Below are 25137 nucleotides of genomic sequence, written 5' to 3' on the forward strand. Positions count from 1 at the left end.
CGCCCTGGCGGCATTCATACACCTGGTCCCGCTCAGGCGGGAGTTTTACGCTTTTCCTTCCATCATCTCACATGCCTCCCACGACTCTTAAGATAGTGACTCTTAATGTCAGGGGCCTGAACAACCCGGTCAAGAGAAGGGCGATGTTGTCTCTGTTAGAAAGCACCCGAGCAGACATCTGTCTTCTCCAAGAAACCCACTTGCTGGCCCGTTACTCCCATAAGCTGCGCTCCCATAAGTTCCCGACACAATTTTTTTCTTCCAGCAACACTAAGACTGCGGGGGTAGCGATACTGGTGGCCCGGCATTTCAGGGGGGAAGTCCTCCACAAACATGCAGAACACAAAGGCAGGCTGCTGGCTTACAGGTTTAGGATCGGGGGTGTTGCCTTTACGGTCGGATCCCTGTATAGCCCTAATGAACAGCAGGAGCGATTCTTACGATCGGCACTGATAGACGTCACTGCCTTGCAGGACAGGCACATTATCATCGGAGGCGACTTCAATATGGTCTTCGATTCGGCCCTAGATAGATCTGCACAACTCTTTCCACAAGCTGGGGAGTTCTCGGCCGGGTGTAAAACACAGTTGTTGGAGGTGGACCTCCACGATCTCTGGCGTTGCATGCACCCCGCTGACAGGGGTATTCGTATTATTCCCACGCACACAAAACGTACGCGAGACTGGACCATCTCCTGGTCACGACTCCGGTACATGCTTTGGCCTCCACGACGGAGATGGGAGTGATCTCCTTATCGGACCATGCCCCGGTCTCCACCACGCTATGCCTGCCGCCGGTGTCTCACCCTCCCAGGGTCTGGCGCCTAAGGGACACGTTATTGCCCAGGAAAGCGGTGGTTAAACACATAACGGATGCTATCCGGGACTATTTGTCCCACAATGATAACTCCGACAGCTCCCTGGAGACACAATGGGCGGCCTTGAAGGCTGTACTTAGAGGGGAGTTTCTAGCCATCTCCTCGGCTGAAAATAAGGAACGGCAGAGTAAGAGGGATGAACTCACCCAGCGGGTCCGCGAGCTTGAACAGATACACCACCGGACGGGGCCCCCCGGATCTGGAAACTCCTGACGGCCCTGGACATGGACCGCGCGCAGTACGCTGCGCTGCGTTTGCGCCATACCTACTACACCGGGGGGGACCGATGTGGCCGGCTGCTGGCTAATAGGCTCCGGGTGACGCACCAGCGACAGATGGTGAAGGAGATCTGACTCCACGGGGTCGGTGGTCACGGATGACGCCCACATTGCCGAAGCCTTCCGCAGGTTTTACGCAGATCTCTACGCCGGGAACCCCCCGGATGATTCAGCAACGACGGCGTACCTGGACTCGATTACCCTCCCTTCCCTGGCCCCCTCGCAGGCGGAGTACCTAGACAGAGAAATTCGAATCGAGGAGGTGATCTCCGCCATTGCCAAACTTAAGCACGGTAAGGCCCCAGGGCCGGACGAATATACGTCTCTTTTATAAAACGTTTTGCACATCATTGGCTCCGCTCCTCACCCGCCTATTTAACTCGTTCGCTACTCCGGGAGCCATCCCGCCGGACCTCCTACGGGCCTCTCTCACGGTCATCCCCAAGCCGGGTAAGGACCGGTCGCAATGCGGCTCCTACAGGCCGATATCTCTCTTAAATGTAGATCTTAAGCTATATACCGGGATCCTCGCGGCCCGCCTAGCCCCCCATCTACCAGGACTCCTGGAACCGGACCAGGCGGGATTTGTTCCCGGGCGGCAGACGGTGGACAACACCAAGAGGATCGTCCACCTAATAGAGAAGGCCTCCCGAATTCCTGGAGAAAGAATAATGTTAGCGGTGGACGCTGAAAAAGCGTTTGATCGGGTACATTGGCCCTATCTAGAACAAGTCCTGCGGAGGGTAGGTATAGGAGAGAAATTTCGATCCATAATCCTTAATTGCTATAAATTCCCGACAGCAGTAGTACGGGTGAATGGTTACAGTTCCCGGAACTTTGACATTGAGAGGGGAACTAGGCAGGGGTGCCCGCTCTCGCCCCTGCTCTTCGCCCTTTATATGGAGCCCTTCGCCCAACGGATACGCACTAACCCAGCGTCAACGGGGGTGCGGTTCGGGGGCTTCACTCGCACCATAAGCCTCTATGCGGACAACATTATACTGTCGTTAGATGAGCCCCGGTCTGCCCTCCCAGAGTGCATTGAGGAGCTGGACTCCTTTGCTGCTGTTGCAGGCTTCAGAATGAATATGGGGAAGTCGGTGGCCCTGGACATATCCCTCGCGCCAGCCACTAGATCTTACCTACAAGGCCTGTTCCCAATGCTCTGGTCGTCGGATCTGGTACCTTACCTGGGGATCCAGTTGGCTCCCACCTTGCCGGCTATGGTGACAGCTAACTATACCACCTTGGGCAAGAAGATCCGGGAGGAACTCGGACGGTGGAATCGCAGCACCCTTTCCTGGTTGAGCAGAATAGCTGCAGTTAAAATGACGGTCCTACCCCAGATTCTGTACCTCTTCAGAGCCTTACCGCTCCAACCGCCCACTGGGTGGATTCACCAGACGCAGGCAGATCTCTTGCGTTTTATTTGGCAAGGCAGAAAGCCCAGAATGCGGAGGACACTTTCTATGCTAGCCCCTGAGGCTGGAGGGTTGGGGATACCGGATCTCCGCAAGTACTTCCAAGCGGCACAGCTGCGTTATCTCGTAGAATGGAGTAGGTGGGAATCGGACAAGCACTGGCTCATCCAGGACCAGGCGGTGGCGGGCCGGCCCCTACAGGAGGTACCATTTCTACACCGGACTCATCGCCCCGCGAATTTATATGCATCCTTTGTCACCAGGGTGCCCCTACGGGTCTGGGATGCCACAAACATCGTTCACAATCTTACCACGTTCCCGTCGCCACTCACACCGCTGGTAGACAATCCGGACTTTACCCCGGGGATGGAACAGGGGGCCTTTACCCACTGGCGAGCGGCCGGGTGTCGGGCCCTGTGTCATGTGTACGGCCCAGAGGGGGTCATCCCCTTCCCGCGCTTCCGACAGGTACACTCATTCCCAGAGTCCGAAAGACTCCGCTACATGCAGGTTCGCCACTGGGCACTACACCCACAGGTGCGGGAAACGGCCGATAGGCAACTCCTCCCTTATGAGAGATGGCTCATGACTCGCACGTCGGATGCGAAACTGATTACAGACCTCTATAAGCTATTGCAGCCGCCTTCTTCACACTTCTACAACCCGGGGAGGGAACGCTGGGAACGGGAATTGGGCAGGACACTGAGCCATAAGGAATGGGAGCAGATATCATACAGAGCAAGGCACTGACTAAGGTCTCTACCTACTGGTATTATACCCCAGAACAAATACATGAAATGGACCGCAGTAAGGACAGCACTTGTTGGAGGGGATGCGGGCAAGTGGGCACACTGACACACATTCTATGGGAGTGTCCGCTCTTAGACCTTTACTGGAAAGAAGTGATAGATGACATAGACTCCCATTTCGATACCGAACGGCCACGCTTCCCAGCATACATATTGTCAGGACTCCCAAATAGGTTAATGTATCCCCTTAGATCTCGCAGAGGCAGACAGATAGCTATTGCATTAGGCTCAGCAGTACAGAACATCCTACTACACTGGCGCACCACCACGCTTCCCTCTATCACGGGTTGGCTCCATAGACTGTGGCATGTATTGGGAATGGAGAAACTGTCGCTTACAGTGGCAGGGGATATAGAGCAATTTGACGACCTCTGGCAGCCGTTCCAGTCTCTGCTGCTCACTGAATTCAGGGAACTCACTTGCCCAAGATACCTCCGCCTCTTAAAGCTTACGATACCTGCAGAATCGACCTCTTGAATGGCAGCTGGGCGAGTCTCTTTCACTAAAGAGCGACCAAGGGGTATAGCAAGGAATAGGCCTGCGCACTGGACGAAAGGGGGGTAGGGGAAGGGGGATCCGGGAGTTGGGGCTTTGGGGGGAGGCTCGGGGGGGGGGGGTCATTGTTTTATTGCAACACAGCCTGCCTTTAGGTGTCGCTGCGGACTAGTCTGCGGTTGAGATGTCCTTTGGAGATGCTAACGCCGAGAGCACGGCCCTGGCCGCAGTGACCTGACGCATTATATGCTCTGTATGTTTTGTTTCTATGTGTTGCACCAATAAAAATGCGTTAAACTTAAAGTAAACACAGCCAAGACACAAGCTCTGAATATCACCATTCTTCATGAGGAACAAATCCGCTTGGAGTCAGAGTTCCCTTTCAATGGACATAGCAAGGTATCCAAAACCTGGGCATTCAAATATTTCCCACAATTGAAAGCTCGAACACACATAACTACACGGACTTGTTGCATACAGTGAGATCGCTTATTCAATCATGGCATGGGGGTCCCCTTTCCAGGGTGGGCCGGTAAAAAGGACCCTGCTGCCGAAACTTCTCTACCTTATGCAGGTGATGCCATTGCCACCCTCAGCACCCATTCTGAAGAAGTTACAGGTTGCTCTTGAAGCCTTCATATGGGCGGGTAAACGGGCCCTGATGGCAAAATAGCGAGCATATCTACCACTTGCCAAGGGGGGACTGGGAACACCAAATCTGGTAAAATGTGATCAGGCTGCTCAGTTACGCTATATAGTCGAATAGCAGCGCCTGTTGACTGAAAAACGCTGGTGTTTCCTGGATCAAACGGTCGCTGGAATCCATATTTGGAAGATCCCGTGGTTACAGCACAAGCGTATACATCTCGCCAGTGGTCAGAGCAACTGTTGGGGTTTGGAACAAGGTATAACCCACTCATCAGCCATCCACGCAGAGCTCCTCTCTTACACCAATCATAGGAAATCCAGATTTTCCTCAGGCTACGCAATAGAAATTGTTTGCATTCAGGCAGGAGGCGCAGTACAAGAGGATTGGTGACCTATTTGATGTGCGAGGATTGGTGGACTTTGATGCCCTCCAACAAGACTTTGGGCTCCCGGACTCGGAGTACTGGCATAATCTAGTGGTCTGACACTGGGTGTCTCTTCCTGCAATCAAGCCACATGCTAGTAGACGACCAACGTTGTTTGAACACTGGCTTTTAGCCAGGTAAGAGGATTCCCTCATTTTGTCAGACATATATTACTTTTTAAATACTCAGACTTCACCTCTACAGACTCCAGCTAGGAAGAGATGGGAGCGGGAATGTGAATGGAGTTTTACAGATAAGGAATGGTTCGATATATTGCACCGAGCATGCACCTCCGCCAATAGTGCTGTGGGCATAGAAACACTACTAAAACTAGCACACTACTGGTATTATACCCTGGCCCGCCTGGCTCAATGGCAGAGGAGAAGGTTGTAGCACAAGAAGGGTACAAAGTTCCCCAATGTGAGTAGGAGTGTGAGTCTAGCGTAGAAAGAGAAACAGGTAAAAGGGCGGGGAATTTCCCTTTTTGGAACTAAAACCCTCACACACCCAGCAAGCTAGGTGTCATGCTTCATCATATGGGTTCTGCTCCTCGTCAGACTGGCACTGCAATGTCTGACGGGCAACCGCGAAGGGGCTCTTTACCGGAGATCTTTTGTTCCTGCCATATTTTGCATGCGTGTAAGAGGGGAAGGGTAATCTCGGGTGAATGTGTAGTCGTGAAGTGAATGCGAGTTAAAAAAGGTTAGTCAATCCAATGGGAACTTTATTGGTGTGGTTGACTCCCTTGGTTAAAAGGTGGGAGGGGAGATATGTACTGGTGTAAGGTTCACAGTTGAATATCTACTACCCTCTGATCAGGTCAACATGTTTCTTGCATTCTAAGCAATTCGTCAGGACCGAAGTGCAATGTACTACACAGTGAATAAAGAAATACAAACTTATGTCTTGAGGTCAATAATTGTGCAGGCCGATTGGTCCTGCCCTTAATGATGCAACCCTAAGGTGCCCCCGCAGTCAGCTCCCGTGGAACCAGCACCTTTGAGTAAGGTACCTAAAACAGTGCGCAGTCACAGCCGTCAACACCTACCCCCACAGCGTCTGGTTAAGACTTGGAGCGAGGAGAAGGTTGGACACTTGTTGGAGACACTGTGCTCACTGAGGCACACTCACCCACCTACTGCAGCACTGCCCCAATCTTCATAGGTATTGGAAGAAGGTCCTGGCCGACATTGACAAGATGTTCAATACCAAAATACCCTGCTTTCCTAGCTATCTAATGTTGGGGTTGTCCAATGTTCAAACTTACCCACTACACCCTGAAAGGGGCAAGGCTATTAAATTTGCGCAGTGAAGCAAGTGCTGTTATCAAAGTGGGGTACCGATATAGTCCCAACCCACACGGACTGGCTTCATAAGCTCTGGGATTTACTGGGGATGGAGAAATTAACAGCCACCATTAGCCACACTTTATTCAAGTTTGAACGAAGATGGGGAACATCCATTACACACCTTTCGGGACAATTGCAACAACTCACATGCCTGATATACTTGCACATACTGCAGATTACACCCTCTACCCCCTCAGTGGACCCAGGAGAAAAGAAGGAGTGACTACTACAACACTCACGACAAGAGCACGTATTGTTTCTTTACCCACTGTTTGCTGTTGATTTGGATTAGGTTTCCCCATTCACCTCTACCCTCTCTCCCCCTCCTCTCCCCCTGGCCTCATAACTACTGTGCCGGCCAATGGATGTAGGGGCAGGGTGATGTAAATTGAATCAATACCTAAATGTTTATTCCTCGCTGGCTGATGGATGTAGGCGACAGCTGTTGTACCCTATCCTTTCCCTTTACAAAATAAATAAAATGTTACAATCCCACCTTTTTACTGTCCCATCCCAGCATTTTTCTTCAATAGTTAAAATCCAAAGCTCATAATCTATATGGCCATTTAAAAAGAAAATCTTATGAGATGTTTGATCAGGGTCCAAGAGACTGCCTGGAGTTTCTTGGGCTGATAGTTAAGTTATACCTTATCTTTTCCGGGGCCAACACCATCCAAAGTTTGGTGTACCATCTAGTTACTGCAGAGGCCTCCACTTTTTCCAGCCTCTGGCTATCAATTGCTTAGTAGCTGTCAGCTGTTGTTTTGTTAAGTTCCTTTGAAACTTAGTTGTGTATGCTGTCTTTCTGTCTCATAGGCCCAGCAGGATTACAGCTCAAGAATCATATATACGGAAACCTATTTTCAGTTTGAATTTACTTAGCACCTATTTCCAGACAAGTAGTGTTGATATTTCTCGACCGCAGCGCCTCAGTGTTCCTTGACTGTATCGCTGCTAGCATCTCGGCCAAGGCATGCTAAACAGTATTTCATGCATGCCGCTCCGCCTGAGCCAAATCTTAGTCACCTGAACGGCCGGTAAGAAGACTACTGCATGACACCGCTAAATGCTAAAAGATTGCATTTTATGTTGCTAAACAATACATGTTTGTAAATACTAAAATGTATTTAATCAGTTTCACCAGAAGACTCAGTCTTGGAGAAGTCTCAAGTATGCTGCTTGGTAGTATCTCCGCAGGATCGGGAAAGCTAGACCTCTTTTAGCTCTTGGAGCCACTATGAATAGCTTTTTTTCTGCCCCAAACAAAGAATTTCTTTTCTGCAGGGAGAATATTTTGTACTTCTGGATCAGAGTTAGCACTGCCTGAAACATGAGAGGCGTGGTAAGATATCTACTTTTACTGTAGAGATTTTTCTTAACCACTATACAGGGAGCATATGGCATCTGTTTAGGTCTGCTCGGATTTCTCTTTTCAAGGGTGGCCAATTGACCTTAGCCATTCAGTCCAGTGATGCAGTAATGTTTAACACCAGATAATATATGAGTTTCTCTACTAACTTGAAAAGGAAATTCAACTTGTAGCTATCTAGCCTCCTCTTGTGGAAGATTAATGTTTAAAAAGTGCCGATTTACCCCTGTTCATTTTTAACTAAGCAACTCTTTCAAATTGTCAACAGTGATGTAGGTTCTGTGATGGCCACTAGTACATCATGGGCAAATAAACATAATTTTTGCTGCACACCCCTGAAATTTATACCTCCTGTTTCCGGATCCTCCCTTATTGTTGCCGCAACAGGTTCAAAATACAGAGCAAATAAAGGTGGCAAGAGAGGACATCCTTTGTGTGTTCCCCTCTATAACTGTACCACATCAGATCTGAATCCATGCATTAGATTCAACACTACTGGTCCTTTATAAACGACATGCCCCAAGCTATAGAACATTGCCTCGAATTGTACTCTCTGTAGAGTAATTTCCAGGAAAGCTACAACTGGGTCCAATATCTTTTAAGCATTGAAGGCAAACATAACAGCTGGGATGCCCTTCCTATTAGTCTTTTCTGTCAGGTGAGTGGCTGTACCAATGTTGTCATGAGTATTTGCATTTAGCAAACACAGATTAGTCTGGATCAATGAAACCCAGTAAGTATTTGTCAAGCTAACTTGCCAACACTTTAGTAAAACATTTTGTGTCCACATTTATTAGGGTAATTGACCTGCATGAATTGAAGTCTTTGGGATCTTTTCATGGTTTCATATGAAGGTGATATTCGCCTCCCTCATGTAATGGAGGACTCCTGATCCCATCCAGAAGAAATGAAAGAGTTGAGTTAGGAGTTTCAGCAAAGTTCCTACCAAGTATTTACGTAGGGATTTGCAAACAAATCTAGCCCTGGGGACTTTCCCAATTTAAACACTCTTTTTGTGTCTTTGACTTCTTCTTCGATTATGGTCCTATCTAAATATTCTTTTTGATCAATTGATAGATTTTGTTGTTGGCAGTTTTGTAGATAGTCCTCTACAACCTTCAAATCCCATCCCCCTTACTGTACAGTTGCTTGTAAAAATTTTTGAAAGCTTCTGATTTTGTGGCTTAGTCCTTCCTAATTCTTCATACGCAGTTCCTGATTTCAGCTATGTATGTTTTTCTTTGTGTAGCTTTTTATTGTAGGGTTAGTGGTCTGTCTGTCTTATTATTCTTGGTTCAGAAATTTCCGCTGGGAGTTTCAAAAAGGTTTTCACCAGTCAATTTGTTACGAATACTGTTATTTGCCCACTGAGTCTATTAAGTTTGTCCACCTTATTGGCTGCGGTTTGGGTTTTGTTGGGTTACAATAATAACATCAGTTCCTCAACTATGTTATCAAAATATATTTTCCTTGTTTGCATCTAGGGCTATTAGAGATTCCATAATATAAGCCTCCAATGCGTCCCACTGTGTGAACTGGGTAATGTTATCACCTTCATTTATTTGCAGAAATTCTTCTGTAAGTAGTTCCTGTAGATTCATCAGGTCTCTGAGGAGTTTTTCTTCAAGCAGCTATCTACCTGTACACATTTTCCTGAACTCTCAACTCCCATTCTACCACCCAATGCAGTGGTATGCCAACTATGCCAACTGTGTCCGCTCACCTTACATTACCTAGGATTTTCCTGTCAATGTCCTTTGTGAGACCGAAAGGAAGGAGTTGGCCTTTTTGGTCCCATGTAAGTGTCGCTATATGTCCCCTAGGCCAATGTCTTCATTAAAACCTTTTAATTTTCTGCTAGCTGCTTTGCATACCTGGCTCTGGTTACTAGATCGGCCTAGGTTTCCACCCTACACTAAGCTGAGGCCATTCCCATAACCACATCTTCTATCAAAAGTGAACCACTGGCTGAAGGCATTGTTATATAGAAGGTTCTTGATTTGGGTTGGGTATGTAAATATTTAACACAGATATGATCCTCCCTTGGTATTAGAAATGATTAGGGATATACCTCACAGCCTTATGTTTCTTTGCAATAATTATTTGTGCTTGAATGTTCTGTCTAATTAAGATAGCTACACCTGCTGCCTTGGTAGGAGTGGAAGAGTGGATCAATGTTGAGTAGTCCTTGTTGACTAGTCTGCAATGATACTCATCCACCAGAGGCTTTCCTGCAACCTTACAACAACTAGCTGATTTTGACCTTAAGTTAACCTTCTAGTATAGTTACATTGGTAGCAGAGCGTTCGTTAGCATCTGACCTCCCTCCACCTTTCCTCCCTATTAGCTTACATATTTACATACAAACTTGACATAACCAACAAATGAACTGTGTAGGGTGATTCATTATCTGCATAGAGTCTTTCAGGATATACTCAAGGGTTCAGTGGCCCTTTGCTTCAGCCATGGTCCGCCTCTAAGTACCTTCTTTTTGGAATGCCGCTGCGCAGGAATACGGTAGTGTTTTTTTTTCTTTGTACCCTGTGGTGCTACTCTTGAGGAAAGCAATATTAGTCTTGTCAGTTCATTGTAGCCATCATGTGTCATGGCTTTACCTTTTCCATCTGGTGTCAGTTTCCTTAAGTGTCCACTGAGTTACTTCTGAGTTTTCATTTAATCTCACTGAAATGTGTTCATTGTATTATTGTCAAGAGTTTGGAGTAGTTATTGTCTACTATGGACAGTTTTCAACTTTCTTGTTTTCTGATTCCAGGCAGGTCTCATGTCTTTCATTGTTTGGGTTGATAGTTGGCCCCTTTCATGTGATCCCTGATATGGTTTCCGCACATCGGTGGATTTTCCTCATTAACCGAGATATCGAGAATTCACATAGGTTCTTGGATAGACTTTGCTGTAACATGTTATTCTTTCCATTTGAAAGCAATTCCTTATGGAAACAGTGTCTTGTACTGTATTTGTTTGTCATGTAGCCCTTCCACTACTGATTGCTACTGTTTGCGTTTGCTCAGGGTACTAGGGTCAAGGTCCTGATAGGAGCATACCCTTTCTTTTTCTCATGCTGAATGAACTCTGAGAACAGACTAATTTCAGACTTTGCTCCTTCATCTGAAAAAACAACAATTTTGCCGTTATGTCTCTCGGTCTCGCTTTTGTGTCTTCCGATTTACTTCCTACCCTATGTGATCACTCTGTTGCGATATGGGAAATGTCATCTTTTTGCAGAATTTTTCAAAACATCTCACACCTACAGGCTTTCTGTTTTTCTCCTTCTGTTATGTTTTTGATTCTAATAGTGTCACTTGTGGATATGTCTTTCAGGTCTTCGTAATGCTCTGCGAGATGTCTGACCTGGGATTCCAAGGAGACTATTTACATTTTAGTTATTTGGCTGGTGCCTGACAATGATTGCAGAGATTGCTCTGTGGATTCAATTCTGGTGCCAAGGTTTTGCTAGTTGCATTTTTTTTTTTTACTATTATTTACTTTTAGCTTAGAGTGTAGCCTGAGAGGGATGTATCAAACCCCTTACTTAAAGGTTGCCAGCCATGCCTTTAACAATTCTTTAGACAGTAGAGAAAGGATTTTTTATTGCCATAGTATTACTGCTCGTTCTAGTTTTTTCACTTTCTGCACACCCGGAGTAATTAATGCAGAAAGTTTGCTCTTCTTAGGCGTCATTGCCTGCCTAAAATATATATTACTGTGGCTGGAGATATTCAATTACATTAGGATCTTCTGATTAACGTAATCCAATTCTCTCTGTCAATTTGGCTTTATAGTTCGTTAACTATCCACTCACTCTTGCACCCTTGAGGTGTGCCCAGTTTCGATGTTCTGTGTTTCGTTTTCTTATTGCTTTGTGTCAGACATGGGTCTATGCTTTCTGATTAGGCATGTGTATGAAGAAAGACTGAGCTTTTTACTATTTACTACTACTATTAGCACATACCTCTAGTTTACCCTCATATTCAGGATTATGGACTCACTACAGGATACTCTGTGGGCGCACCCTCTATTTCGAAATCACCACACAACTCACCAGAACACTACAAATCATCCAGAACTCTGCATCAAGACTCATCTTCAACCTCCCACACAGAACACACATCCACAAAACCCAAAGGAGCTCCACTGGTTCCCGATACACAAACGTGCTCACTTCAAACTCTTCACTCACACATTCAGAGCATTACACAACATAGGCCTCATCTACGTGAATAGTCGCAACTCCTTCCACCAACCTCCCAGACACCTCCATTTTGCCAGACTAGTTCTCCCACACACAAACAGAAACAGATAAGGAGGCCGGGCCTTCTTATACATCAGTCCTAAAGCATGGAAGGACCTCTCACCACAAATCAGAGCCTCCTTCTCTTTTCTTGGGTTCTGCAAGAAACTGAAGATCTAGCTCTTCGAATAAACCATGTCCTAAGCCCAGCCAAGCTATCACACCTGCTCAGCGCCAATATACCAATCGGATGATAGTGTGTCCTAAGAATAAATGTACCATACCATAACCTCTATCCTTGCAGCCACATTTCCGTTGCTATGCTCAGACAGCTTCAGAGAATGGACATTTCTCAGGCCTGTTAGAGTGAATCTCGGAAAAACTGATAATTAGGTACATATTATTTAGTTTGCATGACTGAACCAGCTCTTGTTTGAAAAATAAGCAGATCTGTTTTCAAGGCATTGTGCTTTCACCACAAACTCCAATGCAGTCAATGAACAAACAATTAACATGTTCCCATACAGCAGACCCACATTGTATATTACATTATAAAAACTCATGGTAAACAGCCATGCCACACATCATGACTTTGGTTCAGGTATAGTAAAGAACACCAATGCCCACATTCAACAAGATACGTTATTTTGGAGAAGTAAAGAACTTTCTTTGGACTACATCACAATATTCATCTTATGGAAGAAAACCAATGCAATAACCGGTGTGAAACTTGAGTCTCAGAAAAGAGTGCAGTTCCTTGTATTAAACAAGAATAAAGACTGTTATTACTGTAATACAAGAGGTCTTCCCATACCTGATGGAGACTTAAGGCAGATGTGGTGTCCTTAATTCCCTAAACATGAGCTTAGACATATCGGTTTCCACCTTGTCAAACTCCCTTCAAGGTGGTACATGTGAATGGGCATGAGTTGCAATCCCTCTAGGGGAAAGATTGAGAGTATCTTTTTAGGCAGGATCTTTTTAACCGGAATAGAGTCACATCACACTGACACCTAATTGAGCAACACACATATGAAACATTAGTGTTCAAAAGCCTTCACCAGCTTTAGGATAGCAGGAGTGCAGGGACATTCAGCTCCTCTGAATGGTTATTCTCAAAGGTAACTTGAACCTGGCCTCTGTGGCTTCCATTGGTAGAAGCACATCCCTGGCCTTCATGAACAGAAAGCTACTTTTGTTGCGTGGTCTTCTCCCAGAATCCTGAGCTGTTAAGCCAGAAGATCTGAGGATACCCCAGAGAGGTTTGGAGGACCTGGCTTGTCCATGGAAATCTTATTAGCCTCTCGGAATGTGCCTACTCTTCAACTCATATACCTTTAGACTACCCAATGGCCTTGTTGCTCTATCCCCAGGTTTTAAGGGCCTCTTAGATAAAGACTTTCCTAAGTGAAATGCATGTCTCTCAAGATGTTCCTTCATTTTTAGCACTCTTTGTCAATGCTTACTCATTTTTCTAGAGCATAATGATGCTGATGCCTTCCGATATGCCCATCCAACCACCTCATCTACTTTTACTAAGTGCACAGTGGCAGCCAGGACCTTCAAACATTTCTTCAAACTAGTCTCCTGATGCTAGGTGAAACATACAGTTATCGCTTTTCCACTTGGCTGTGACAAGCACTGATACTTAAGCAAACTCCACAGATGCATGCTCAATGGTTACTCACACACTAAATAAAGCTGTTCACTAATGAAACTTAGTCACAGCTCTTAGGGAGTGGGACCTCTAAGGATGATGGCATACTCTGTGAGCACCTCTGGTATCTTTATGCTCTTTTCCAGTTAGCATGTTTATTAGAACTTGGTTACCTATGTGAACCGTTTTCATCCATCGAATACTAGAGGCACAGGAACCTAAAGCAGATCTGATGTTTGTTGATTACTCTGTTAAAGCTTTAGGATCAGGAATAGGAAGAAAAGACAAATGTTTATTTCTACTTTGCCAACCTCCAAAATGAACGGCAAAGGATATGCCCACAGTAAAATGTCTGGTCCAAAACATGGCTACCCTATGGCATCCATAGAAATCCACAGACATAAATCAGGAATCTCAATGACATTTGCATGAAAGTGGCACTCCTTTTGTTGATGTTGTTCTGTATCATTGAAATCAATGACTTCAAAGAAAGACATTGATAATTACAAATAACAATTTTGCTATCAATCGCTATTAGTCATCTGGACCCCCATCACTACGGTGTGTTTGCCTTTAGCTGTACTTACCCAGATCAAAATCATACATACAGTATGTCATTAAAATGTCATGAAGCAAAATTAAGCTTGGATTATCCGTCCCTTCATAAAATGTGTTTGTTCGGTCTGTGCGATTGACGTCTTTTTCTGGAATACGATAAAAAGCAGATATTATGCTTTTGGATGTGGAAAGGTTGCATCAAGTCAATATGCAGTTAAGCAAAGCAAATACTCATTCTTGCTAACACATCACAGAAAAATGAAACCTTTCAAGGATTAAAATGAAACTGATATTCAGCAAATGTCATTCCGAAACACATTAAAGTGGCTTAAAATAAAGGACGGGGAAGAAAAGATAGCTTTTTCAAGGTTGATGTTAAGAAATGTTACCATGCATAAAAGTAATTATTTATCAGCGTAGCACAGTGCAGAATGTGATAGAAAAATAAAGTCAGCGTTGATTATTTTTTTTTACTTGATTTGCATATAAAGGTCTTTTGATGAGATTGTAAATTGAATACATGCATATTACAAATTAATACATAATTACATCAGTAAAAAATGCTATGGTGACATATCAGGTAGTCGAATCGTGCTTTATTTCTGAATGAAGTGCAAACCAAACACTATCATAGTTACGTCCAAGAAAAATTACCTATCAGACTTTTATAATCTTTAAATCTTGTATTTCGGTCCTCTTGTTCTGCACTCACTGATTTCCACTGAAGTTTCATCCTGAAGTACTCATCTCTATAAGGTAGAAATTCATTTTAAATTAAAAGGACACGTAATATATTAAATGTATTTCAACTTTTAGTAACAAATTATAATTACTAATTCATAAAATATGATGCGGTCATATAGCATAAAAGACACAGGTTTATAACAACAATCTTAGGATGATCAAACATTTTAAGACACATTCATAAATGGATACTATAAAAGAATCAAACATTTTAAGACAAATTTATTAATGGATATACATCACAACGTTTAATGACTTTAATATACCGGTGTGTTTAATTCTCTGCATCCTGCTGAGGATGCTTACACATTATACAAAACAATACATCTAGTTTCTAGCCGGAACATAACAAAAGATGCATCCTTGTTTCAGTATCAGTTCTTTCTCAGCATAAAATAATAATCATAAACTTAGTTCAAGAGAATTAGGTTACCAGGATACATAGAATAAATATCCTTCTACCTTCGGGGTGGAGGGTGATTGCTAAACAATGGCTGTAGGCAGGGGTAGATTGGCACTGCAGGCACTCAGGCATGGGCCGAAGGGCTGGTGTCTCAGTGCACTCTGTGGGCCGTTTTTTTCCCCCTTTACCAGTCCACAGAGAGCACCGACAGGGAGAGGAAAGAAGCCTCGCTGTGCACCCGTTCAGTGATGATCAGCTTTGGCCTCTTCTTGACCCCCTGCCCTGCCAAGCAATCATGCTGATGGTGCGCTGGGGAGGGGTGACTGTGTGCCAGAATCGGTCTCCCAGGTGGCCAGGTGTTGCTCAGGCTTATGAGCCATTTTCACCTCGGCCCCCCTGGGGCCCACGCAGCCCAGAAACAGTGCTTGCATTAGTCCTCACCCATAGCCCTTCTCATTCAGGGCATAGTGGGCGAGGAAGAATGGGTCTCACTATGGGGGCCAGGTGATGTAGGGAACTCGCACCATCTTCACCTTAGCCTCCCCCCACCCCCATGGATGGCCCAGTAGCTGTGTTTTTGCTTTAGCCCCTCTCCTGCCATGCCATTGCCCTGAGGCAGTGAGGGGCAGGGGAGGGCTGAGTAATGAATATGCTACTTACCAGTATGCATCTGTTCTTGGCATGTAGGGCTGCTAACATTCATATCTATTGCATAGATCGCCGCCTAGTGTTGGGTCCGGATGATTGCACATTGTTGTCCTGGAAGAGTCTTCGAAGTATCACGAGATAGGTGGCTCCTCCCCTGGACTACAGTGCGCATGGGCATCGGCTCCATCCCCAGATTGTTTTTAGCCATTGTGGCAGAGATGGAGTGAAATAGTGTAAAGGATGTCCATGCTAATGATGAATGCAAGAGAGTGTCTGCAGCCGCTACGGGCACCGGGGAGGAGGGCGGGCGATATGAATGTTAGCAGCCCTACATGCCAAGAACAGATGCATACTGGTAAGTAGCATATTCAGTTCGAGGCATGTGGGCTGCTAAATTCATATCTATTGCATAGAATACATAGCAGTCCCTCCATTAAGGGCGGTTGCCCGTGCCAGCTGCAGAAGCTTGAAAAAGTGTTTTGAGAACAGCCTGTCCTACAGCTGCTTGCTGTTTGGAATGCACATCTACACAGTAATGTTTGGTAAACGTGTGTGGTGTAGCCCAAGTGGCTGCTCTACAAATGTCTTCCAAGGGAATGTTCCCCAGGAACGCCATGGAGGCCCCCAATTTGCGTGTGGAGTGCGCCCTTGGGGGAATTGTTAAAGTGCGTTTAGCTTTTTGATAACAGATTTGAATGCACTTAACGATCCATCTGGCTATTCCTGCTTTGGAAATGGGGTTGCCTTTGTGCTGTGGTGAGAAGGCAACAAAAAGTTGTTGTGTCTTTCTAAAGTGTTGAGTTCTGTCAATGTAGTACATTAGCGCCCTCCTAACGTCTAATGTATGAAGCATTCTTTCTGCTACCGTTTGTGGGTTTTGGAAGAAAGCAGGCAGGTCAATAGTTTGGTTGATATGAAACTGTGACACCACCTTTGGAAGGAATTTAGGGTTAGTGCGGAGCACTACCCTGTTGGAATGTATTTGGATGAATGGCTCTTGGATTGTGAGCGCTTGCAGCTCGCTAACACGTCTGAGCGATGTGATAGCAATGAGAAAAGCCACTTTCCACATCAGAAATTGAATTTCGCAGGAGTGCAGTGGCTCGAAAGGTGGGCCCATCAGCCTAGTGAGGACTACATTGAGGTTCCACACTGGAGCTGGTGGTGTTCTTGGAGGAATGACTCGCTTTAGTCCCTCTAGGAAGGCTTTAATGGCAGGCACCCTGAAAACAGAGAGGTGCTGCCTATTCTGGAGATAAGCCGCTATGGCGGATAAATGTATCCGAATGGAGGCGTACGCTAGATTGCATTTGTAAAGATGTAACAAATAGCAGATGATGTTAGGAATGGATGCATCCAGCGGGTTGATATTGTTGTCAGTACAGTAAATGACAAACCGCTTCCATTTCGCTGCATAGCAAGCTCTGGTCGTGGGCTTCCTTGCCTCGCGGATGATGTCCATGCATTCCGGAGGCAGGTTGAGGTAGCCAAATTCTAAGACCTCAGGAGCCAGATCGCCAGATTGAGCTGTTGCGGATCTGGATGCTGAATGTCGCCATGGTTCTGCGTCAAGAGCCTGGATGTGAGATGCAGCCTTTGATGCGGTACCACGGAAAGTTCTAGAAACGTGGTGTACCATGGTTGGCGTGCCCATGTCGGAGCAACCAGGATGAGAGTCATCGAGTGTTGCTTTAGCTTTCTTGCCACCAGCGGAATGAGAGGCGCTGGGGGAAAAGCGTACGCAAATTTGCCTGACCAGTTCATCCATATCGCATTCCCTTGCGATTCCGGGTGAGGGAACCTGGCGGCAAAGCTTTGCCATTTTGCGTTTTCCCTTGTGGCAAACAGGTCTATCTCTGGATGACCCCACTGCTGGAAGTACGGGTGGAGTACTGATGGATGTATCTCCCACTCGTGCATCTGATGGCTGTATCTGCTGAGCAGATCCGCCATCTGATTGTCCTTGCCCGGGAGGTGTTCTGCCATGAGGAAGACGTTCCTCTGAATGGCCCACTTCCACATGCTCTGAGCCAGATGAGACAGCTGTGGCGAGTGAGTACCTCCCTGCTTCTGGATGTAGTACATGGCTGTCATGTTGTCCGTCCGGATCAACACAACCTTGTTGCACAGATGTACTTTGAAGGACTTGAGCGCCATGAAGATTGCCATCAATTCCAGGTAGTTGATGTGCAATCGTTGTTGCTGGGGTGACCACAGTCCCTGCACCGTGTAGTGGAGCACATGCGCTCCCCACCCTTGGAGAGATGCGTCCGTTGTTAGGACAATCTGGGGCACAGGCTCTTGGAACGGTCGTCCCTTGCAAAGGTTGTGTGGATTCCACCAATGCAGAGAGTTGTATGCCCGACCGGTCACCAACACTAGGTCTGTCAGTTGTCCCTGAGCCTGTGTCCATTGATTTGCTAAGCATTCTTGGAGGGGACACATGTGCAACCTTGCGTGCGGGACTATGAAGATGCAGGAGGCCATCATGCCTATCAACTGCATGAACACTCTCGCTGGCAGGGAGTGTTGCGGTCTGAACCTTTGGATCAGCGACTGAATGCTGTTGATTCTGACTGTGTTTGGTTGAGCCATAGCAGTCAGGGTATTTATTGTCGCGCCCAGATACTGCCGTACACGGGCTGGCTGAAGGTGCGACTTTGGGTAGTTTAGGGAGAACCCCAGGCTGTGAAGGAGTTGAATAGTGTGGGACATGTGTGAGGCGCACTGTGTTTCCGACTTTGCTTGAACGAGCCAGTCGTCGAGGTACGGGTAGACATGTATGGTTTGTCTCCTGAGGTGCGCTGCCACTGTCGCCAGACACTTTGTAAACACTCTGGGGGCAGTAGTCACCCCGAAGGGTAGGACTTTGAACTGATAGTGCTTGTTGAGAATGGTGAACCTGAGGTATTTTCTGTGGGACGGGTGGAGCGGGATGTGGAAGTAAGCATCCTTGAGGTCCAAGGTTGCTAGGAAATCCCCTTGGTTCAGAAGGGGAAGGATTTGTTGCAGTGTTAGCATGTGAAAATGTTCTGACAGTATATACATGTTGAGAGGGCGTAGATCCAGAATGGGTCTGAGGGATCCGTCCTTCTTTGGGATGAGGAAGTACAGGGAATAGACCCCTGTTCCTTCCTCTTCCACTGGCACGAGTTCGATTGCTCCTTTTTGCAGCATTACTAGTACCTCCTGCTGCAATAAGTGCAAGTGCTCTGCCGACATAGGACGGTGTTTTGGGGGAATATTGGGAGGAGTGGATATTAACTCCAAACAATAACCGTACTGAATTAGTTTTCTCACCCACCTGTCTGTGGTGATGGATGACCAGACTGGCAGGAACTGCTGGAGTCTTCCCCCGACAGGTGTTGGATGGTCGGGGGGCAGTGACAGGGAGTCACTGTTTGTTCGTGGCAGAGGAACGCGAGTTGTTGTTTCCCCTGCCTCTGCCTTTGGCACTGTTACCTCTGTAACCCCCTCTACCTTGCTTGGGGTACGAGGATTGCGCACCACCTCTTGCGAATTGTGTTTGTTGTCCCAAGTGTGCTCTGGTAACACTACGCGCACCTGAGCGACGAAAAGTGTTGCCCCTGAACTGTTGTGATTGGAGAGCCCCCATGGACTTAGCAGTCTCGTTGTCCTTCTTAATCTTTTCAAGTGTGGTGTCTACATCAGGGCCAAACAGTCTGTCAGGATTGACGGGCTGGTTGAGGATTGTAGTTTGGATGTCAGGCTTAAAACCAGATATACGAAGCCAGGCTTGGCGCCGCAGCATGACGCTAGTGTTAATCCCCCTAGCCGCTGTGTCCGCGACATCAAGTGCACACTTAATTGCAGCATTTGATATAAGCTTTCCCTCTTGAATGAGCATTTCGCCTGCTTCTTTATACTCATCAGGTAGATGTTGAAGGAGCTGTTCTAGGATGTCGTAATGCGCCCTATCGTAACGCGCCAGTAGTGCTTGTGTGTTTGCTATACGCCATACATTGGCAGCCTGCGCAGCCACCCGCTTGCCAGAAGCCTCAAGCACTTTCGACTCCTTGTCTGGGGGAGGAGCTTCACCCGTTGTTTGGGAGTTGGTCCTTTTGCGAGCATTTGCGACCACCAATGAGTCCAAAGGCAACTGTCCCCGAATATATGCAGGGTCTCCAGGTGCTGGCCTGTACTTTTTCTCAATACGTGGGTTTACCACACTTGCTCTTGTTGGTTCCTTAAAGATCTCTGGTGCATGTTTAAGGACACCTTTCAGCATGGGGAGTGTTTTGACTGTTCTTTCTGAGACAGAGAAAGTGTCAAACAGGAAATCTTCCTCTACCGGGCCAGAGTGCATGTCCACATTATGATTTGCAGCTGCCCGTTCTATTAAAGCAGTGAATGCTGCTGAGTCCTCAGTAGGTGACGTACGTGATCCAAAAACCTGAGGGTCCTGTACCACCTGATGGCTGTCCTGGTCCCCAGCGTCGGCATATGGGTCCTGGTGTACATCAGGGTCATTTCCAGTAGGGAAGTTATATTGGTCATCTTGTTCATCATCCTCACCCCCTGATTGGTGGGGGGGAAGGTGTTGGACTCCTCCTTGGTGGAGGCTGAATAGGTTCAACAAGTGGAGTTATGTCCTGTGCTTGCCTTGTCTTTTTTAGTGGAATAACAAACTATTCCAATGGTTGGGAAGTGATCTTTCTTTTATAAAGTGTCAATTTCCCCGTGTGGGCATCGATGTAGTGCTCCGAATTGTCCTCCGACGCAGTTTGCCAAGGCAAATTGGGACTGGGCGTCGAATATTCCGGCGTTTCGGTGTTCTTTGAGACCGTTTTGGCCACAAACGCCTTCGGCGCCACTTTTGGTCGTAGAACGTAGAGAAGCTTGGAGGACGACTTAGCAGGTATGTCCACCGGTCTCGGATCCGACGGTGCGGTAGACGCCGACGGCAGGGCTTTCTCCCGAATTCTCTTGAGGGAGTCGGTGACCTGTTTTGTAAAGGAAGCCGAGGGTTTGGCAACCGATGCTTCATGTTCGTCCGCTTCGGAGGACTTCGGCGTAGCAGAAGTGGCCACCGATGATTCCTGGCCTCCCACGGGACGCTGCCCTGTGGTAGTTTTAGGCGCCGACGCCGTCGATGCCGTTCCGGCATCCTTGTGCCGATGAGTAGTGGCTCCGGCCGTCGGATCCTGGGCCTTAGTGGACTTGGCTTCGACCGTGCGTTTGGTGGTAGACGCTGCAGACGTCGAGGTAGGATGGATGACCTTTTTGGAGGACGTGTCCTTGGCCACCGTCTGAGGCGCTGGTGAGTCGACAGTCTTCTTTGACTTCGTGGGGCCCGAAGGCGACGGAGTTGAAGACGGAGTAGGCCTCGATGGCTTGGACGGGACGTCGGCCATTTTAGATGTTGTCGAAGCCGTAGGTTTCGGTTTCGGTTTTGCCGAGTCGGCGGCCATTTTGGGAGCCGTGGAGACCGATGGTTTCGGTTTCGTTTTTGGCGTGATGTCGGCCATTTTAGGTGTCGTCGACAGCAATGGTTGCGGTTTCGGTTTCGATACGCGCAACGGTGGCTCCTCCGGTGTATCCGTGGCCGGGCCCGAAGGCGGGGCTGGGGATACCGGCGCAGGGTCGCGGGTAAGGCCGAGTGGCGATCCCGTGACCGGAGCCTGAGTCGAGTAACTTTCGGGGCATAGCTCGTCCTCTGAGCTATCTTCCGCGGCCCCATAGACTTCTTCGTCGTCCCCTACCTCCTCGACGTATTCAAGGTCTTGGCTCTGTCCTTCGATGTATTCTTCTGGATCCGCCTCGACCTCCGTCGATGGTGGTGAGATTTGAAGATGATGGCTGTGGCCTTCTTCTGCGGGGTCGTCGAATATGTCGTCGGGTGCCGGGGCTGCGTATAGGGCTTCAAGTCGCGCCGCGCGCCGATGCTTGAGCATCTTCTTTGACCTGAATTTGAAGCAGGCCATGCAGTTGTCCTCGTCGTGTTCCGGCGATAGACATTTATTACAGACTGGATGCACGTCGATGTGTGGGTATTTAGACCCACACACGGGGCAGCGCTTGAACGGACTCCGTTCCATGATGAAGTCGCCGGGGTCTTGCTGCGAGTGCAGGGCCTCGATGCGCGAAGAGTAAACCACTCCGCAGAAATCCGACCCAGAGAGTCAGACGATGCTCGGGACCGATCGCAAACAATACCGACGCGAATACCGAAGGCCTTTTGGCCTTAAGAAGTAAGTTTCTTTCGATTCCGACAAGGAGCCGTCGAAATCACATCCGAACCCAATGGCGGAAAAAAACAATCTGGGGATGGAGCCGATGCCCATGCGCACTGTAGTCCAGGGGAGGAGCCACCTATCTCGTGATACTTCGAAGACTCTTCCAGGACAACAATGTGCAATCATCCGGACCCAACACTAGGCGGCGATCTATGCAATAGATATGAATTTAGCAGCCCACATGCCTCGAACTTTACAAATAGCTGGGGCCTCGCTGTTTTTCAGGTGCTCCTGTGCTGGAGGGGTGGGGAATCATTTTTTAAGAGAAAGGGACCTTGCCGTTTTCAGGTGCTCCTGCGCTGGAGGGCTGGGGAATAATTTTTTAAGAGAAAGGGACCTTGCCGTTTTCAGGTGCTCCTGCGCTGGAGGGCTGGGGAATAATTTTTTAAGAGAAAGGAGCCTTGCTGTTTTCAGATGGTCCTGCGCTGGAGGGCTGGGGAATAGTTTAAGAGAAAGGGGCCTCGCTGCTTTTCAGGTGCTCCTGCGCTGGAGGGCTGGGGAATAGTTTTTTAAGAGAAAGGGGCCTCCCTGTTTCAGATGCTGCTGTGCTCGAGGGCTGGGGAATAGTTTGTTAATAGAAAGGGGCCTCGCTGTTTTCAGGTGCTTCTGCGCTGGAGGGCTGGGGAATAATTTTTTAAGGGAAAGGGGCCTCGCTGTTTTCAGATGCTCCTGCGCTGGAGGGCTGGGAATAATTTAGTAATAGAAAGGGGCCTGGCTGTTTTTCAGGTGCTCAGCTTGTAGGACATTGTCAACTTGGCCCCGTGTCCTTCCCAAGAACAATATCCTCCCACTTACATTCCTTGTGTGTTTCATTAAATGGCACGCTTGCGAATGTGGGCCACACCCGCAAATGTGGGCCACGCCCCGCAAATGTGGGCCACGCCCCGCAAATGTGGGCCACGCCCCGCAAATGTGGCCCACACCCGTGAATGTGGGCCACCTCCCGTAAATGTGGGCCACGCCCGGCAAATGTGGGCCACGCCCTGCAAATGTGAGACACTTTTTTTCATCAGTGCCCAGACCAAATTGTGATCCCAATCTGACCTTGGCTGTAGGATATCATACTGCATTGCAATTAGCAAGTCTTTTTTACCTAAATGCGAAGCAAGATATTTGCACATCTTTTTATGTGACGTCATTGATGTCTTGTTTCAAATTTAGTTAAGAGAATTGTACAAAAACTAAACTTGTATGACTACAGCTGCTTATCCTCATACCATTAAAAAAAAAAAAAAGCTCTGTCCCAAAAATACGCATTCCTAGTCTTCTCCACGACTAACATATTGTTTTGTACTATTTCCATTTCGTACTGATCAGCTAATGGCATTAAGGCAATATAAACCACTACAGAATTTCAATGTTTTGTCAACGAGCCTTTCCATGATTGAATGGATAGCTATGTTGTCATTTTTTTAAATTAAATATTCGTTTATTCATGTGATCAAACTTAACACCAGCAAAGTGTCAAAGCCATATTGCAGTAGTTATAGGAGTTCACTTTACATGACGAGTTGGAAAGTGAATTCCATCTGCAGCAGTTGGTAGTCTAGCAGGATGTGATCTGACCAAAAAGCTGTGCAGCAGACCATCCTTGCATTACACTGACCCTATTCCAGTCACGTTTCTTACAGGCACACGTTTCGTTTTAACTCCTTAGTTGAAAACACGATCAACTCATCCCTAACAGAAGATATAATCTTGTATTGCTTGAAATTGGTACAGTTCACACCATTACTTAAGAAACCAGATATTGAAGAAAACGACCTTAACAACTTCCACACTGTTTCAATCCTCCCTTTTCTAGCTAAAGTACTGAAGAATTGTGTTGCGCAACAGCAAAAACGCTCCAAAGAAGACAAATACGTTGATGAACCCAATATGTCTTTAGGTCACAGTAAACAAGGATTAGCCGCACAGTCCCGAGTTGGTTTCAGTCGTATCTGCCATGCACAGCAGACTTTCTTTCTCTTTCCCCTCTCTCCTCCAGCAAGGAACAGCATAAGGATCTATTCTTTCGCAGGAACTCTTAAATATGAACCCTCTTCAGTTCACTCCTCAAACAATCTAACGTATCTTTCTATCTTTATCCTAATAACACTAAGCTGACTTTAAAGTCTCATCAAACACACAAAAGGTTATTGGAGAAATACTTGCACTAGGTCTAACCTCTGGCAATTAATCGGGGTAGCATTCCAACCATTCATTCTTTTGCCCACCATGCCATCTCAGTTTACACCCAGCCATGTACAATTCAGTCTTGACCCAGCCTCTATCGAAAACAATGCAGCCTGAACTGTGAGGCTATGAAAGTCTTATCCCATAACATATTGCAGACCTTGAAAAGGGACCATGATATCTCCAGGTCTGGATGTCACACCACCACCTCAAGCTAAACCTGCTGAAGATGGAGTTCTTCCTTCACCCAACCCACTCCCTGTCCCACTCTGGGACAATGCTGGCTAGATGCCACTACTCTAATCAGTTACAAGCCTTTCATTGCATGCCATGTGAAATTAGTAAATTACTTCTTCTAATGCATACTTCTGACCAGATTCCTTACCTTTTGAATCCATACCAAAGCAACGCCCTGTGCAAGAATGTGGGTCTGAGAAGTACACTTTACACCAGGACATCCAGAATGACCAAATAGGCAAGATGAACCAAAACAAACCTCCCTCAGGATTTGAGAGTTGAATACAGTACTCCTTCATGAAAGTAGAATGAATGCCCACATGGTAGCATGGTAAATGTCCAAAGCAGGAGCAACCTTAGCTATGGCTGCACTTGCAGCATTGATCTAGTGGAATGATACCTTTTTGGATAACACCTACAACAGTTTGAAGAAAAGGATAATCTGTTGTGCTAAGGTCCACTTAAGAATCCCTTTCCTTTCCAATTAATACAACAAAGCTGATTCCTTATTCCCATCTATGTAACTACAGGTGGTATG

The 25137-nt window shown here is 46.9% G+C and overlaps 1 protein-coding gene across 6 annotated transcripts in view; it reads right to left on the reverse strand.

The window, feature by feature from the left end:
* Positions 1 to 25137, reverse strand: part of TBC1D15 (TBC1 domain family member 15) — a 607052-nt gene that overhangs the window by 233605 nt on the left and 348310 nt on the right. For all 6 annotated transcript variants that reach the window (XM_078678245.1, XM_078678222.1, XM_078678231.1 and 3 more), the window contains 2 exons: positions 14790 to 14884; positions 14165 to 14281 (listed from right to left, as the gene is read on the reverse strand). In XM_078678245.1, coding sequence (XP_078534371.1) covers positions 14165 to 14281; positions 14790 to 14884 — 212 coding nt within the window. The remainder of the gene's footprint in view (positions 1 to 14164; positions 14282 to 14789; positions 14885 to 25137) is intronic.

Source organism: Lissotriton helveticus, chromosome 1_1, assembly GCF_964261635.1.
Source record: "Lissotriton helveticus chromosome 1_1, aLisHel1.1, whole genome shotgun sequence".
Classification (NCBI taxonomy): Eukaryota; Metazoa; Chordata; class Amphibia; order Caudata; family Salamandridae; genus Lissotriton; species Lissotriton helveticus.